Here is a 2,849-nt window from a genome sequence, read left to right as displayed (position 1 = left end):
TTTTTTTTTTTTTTTTTTATCAATGATAGAAATAAGTAGCTCAATGTAGTCCTGACAGGATTTTCTGTCATCTCACTCTTGAGTGGAAATGTTTGTTAAAATCCCAAACCTTTATTTTTTTGTATTCGAATGATTCTGGACATTGTCATTTTTCCTGGGAGAGCAACATTTGTCCCTGTATCTCAGCATGACCCCACCACGTCGCAATCTGAGCATGAGTGTAACAGAAAAGGTTATCAATCTTCAGTGAATCTTTGCCGCCATCTTACGAATCATAGTGGAATTTGAATATCAATTGCACTCTCGACAGATCAGAGCCGATATTCTCTTTTACAAAAGCTACAGCATAATATCCCAATATCTTTGGAAGGTATGTGAATTATTTACTTGGTTTATTTCTCAACTGTACTTTTTTCAAACACAGCAACAGTTTGTCGTTGCTAAATGGAGGCCGTGAACACTTAGTTCCCAAGACAGCGCGTTGCTTGTTAAAAAACAAACGCACCCAGTAGTAGGGTCACATGGTTGGTCATGAGGAAGCAAACAATGAAGGGAAAAAAAATTCTGAGACGTCCATCCAGCTTTATCCGAACCGCTTTTCCTCCAACTTTTCAGACATTACCGTGTTTGCTGACAGTATATTTGACACTTGACGCATGTAAAGGTACGTGATGCAGGTCATGTTATAATATTTTTATGAACTGTGTGCAGTATCAAAGCTTATTGAAGTGTCTATGCTAACGTTAGCATGTCAATGAAACGGGGAGCTAAACGATTGTAGCACAATTATATTACATCGTATTTTTTCATTCGCTAAGGGTCGCAAAGTGTTCCGTTTAGCACATTGTACATCGTTTACTGGTAGCTGTTACGTATACATGTGGGGTATATAATCACTACTAGAAATAATGTGTGAGTTTTGGATATGTTTGCACAACACCGAGGGTGGATTCGTAATTGTTATTTAACAGCAAAAATAAAAAAAAATGTGCACTCGGAGGACGTTTGCAAAGTGCATTCTTGCCGGCAATATAATATTTCTTGTCTTTTGACTTTGTGTAAGTGCTGTTTTCAAACACTCCAACAGGCTTGGTTCCTCTTCATCTCCTCCAGCCACTATGGTGGACTTCTTGGCGGAAAACAACCTGTGCGGTCAGGCCATCCTCAGGATAGTTTCCAGAGGAAATGCTATAATTGCTGAGCTTCTGCGCCTCTCTGATTTCATCCCTGCAGTCTTCAGACTGAAGGACAAGAGTGATCAGCAGAAATATGGAGACATTATCTGTGACTTTAGCTACTTCAAGGTAAGGACTTTAAAGATTTGTCAGGGAGTCATCCATCCATCCATCCATCCATCCATTTCCTGTATTGCTTATCCTCATTAGGGTTGTTTATAAATTCAGAGATGAAAGTTCTCCGGATTTTCCCGGAATTCCGGGTTTTTTAAATTGTCCTCAATTTTCTTCCGGGAAATTAAAGTGCCGAAAAATTATTCCGGGAATTCGTTGACAACATTGAATGAACACGCGTTTGAGTTCGTTGTTTTGCTTGTAGCGACACCATTCGAGCGAAGCGCGCCACTGCACTCGGTTGGTCTCTGCTGTACGTGCGTCAGCGCGAACATTTACGCATGCAAGCGTCGTTTTGGTTTCAACCAATCAGCGCCAACGCAACCAAAGTCAGATATCGAAGAAGCTCCAACGTCAGATATCGAAGAAGCTCCGACAACAGCAAACGCAAGCAACGACAACCACCATTCCCCTACATTGGACTTTCGAAATTTCGGCGACGGCGGAAGCCTCAAAGTCCAGATAAATAATTGAATATTGAGTATTTGAGCGCTATATGTAAAGTTATTCGTGCATAATGTTCAAGCAGGTAGACAGACAAGCAGACTTACACGCGATAGACGCGAGTGTGAGGAACACGTTCAAGTGGTCATGGCTCGAAGAAAAGGACGTGAACGGAGATTTTTTGTCTGACTACATTCGGAAGGTCGACAAACCTGGTAAGTCACTTTGATTCTCTCCTCTTTCACCTCAAAAGGCTTTAAACAACAAAGCGTACGAGGGAGAAGACTGTCCGTGTTTTGTAATGTGCTGTGTTCATTATTTTACTCTGTTAATGTCGGTTTCGGCAGCAGGTGGCGGGCTGAGCATTCTTGCTGGCTGCACACCTGTTGCCAATCTGTCATTATGCACCTGGTATATTAGGACCGTCCTTCTGGCTCTTCTTTGCCAGAGAATTGTATGCCGTGCCACTGCTCTTGCCCGTGTGTCATTTACTCTCACTCTCGTTCTCGTTATCATGATCATTGCTCTTGTTCTGGACGTCGGTTCTCTTTTGTGTAGTACAGTTTTCGTTTTGATAGTATCGAGTTTATTTTCATCCTTGCCTTTCGTGCAAGCGCTTTTTGTTACCGTCTTTTTTTGTGTATTTTCCTGGTCCTCACTTTTGACCAGCGATTTCTGTTTTCTATTTCTTACGGTGCAATTTTTGTAATAAACATTCTTTTTTTGGATGGAGTTCTTGTTGGGGTCTGCTATTTTGGGATCCGAAAACATTATTTTGCTTCGAACGAAGCCTGACGTCCTCGCTTCGTTCGGAACGTAACACCGTGAGCTTTAGATTGTTTCAGGATGTGCGTCACATTAACAGACTAACTTCCTTATTAACACAGTTCGGCACGTTTTTGCCAAGTCGACACAATTCATGCATCGGTCACGTGATGGTCTTAAAGCGGTAGGCGCACCGATGCGGCGATTGCTTGGTGAGCTCGGCTTCAAGCCTACCGCAAAACAAAAATTCCCCATCTCACACTGAATGGAGATATTTGGCTTACTTGTTCC

General features: G+C 42.0%; 1 protein-coding gene across 2 annotated transcripts in view; it reads left to right on the top strand.

Moving 5' to 3' along the window:
- Positions 1-531: 531 nt before the first annotated feature.
- Positions 532-2,849, top strand: part of washc5 (WASH complex subunit 5) — a 35,839-nt gene continuing 33,521 nt past the window's right edge. Inside the window, exons 1-2 of one of the 2 annotated variants that reach the window (XM_019895691.1) lie at positions 532-664; positions 1,088-1,304. In XM_019895691.1, coding sequence (XP_019751250.1) covers positions 1,119-1,304 — 186 coding nt within the window. In that variant the 5' untranslated portion in view covers positions 532-664; positions 1,088-1,118. The remainder of the gene's footprint in view (positions 665-1,087; positions 1,305-2,849) is intronic. The other variant, XM_019895692.1, reaches the window with a different exon arrangement.

Source organism: Hippocampus comes, unplaced genomic scaffold (genome assembly GCF_001891065.2).
Source record: "Hippocampus comes isolate QL1 unplaced genomic scaffold, H_comes_QL1_v1.1 scaffold387, whole genome shotgun sequence".
In the NCBI taxonomy this organism is placed as follows: Eukaryota; Metazoa; Chordata; class Actinopteri; order Syngnathiformes; family Syngnathidae; genus Hippocampus; species Hippocampus comes.
The sequence above is the reverse complement of the archived record's forward strand: the minus strand, read 5'-3'. Positions and strand labels throughout refer to the sequence as shown.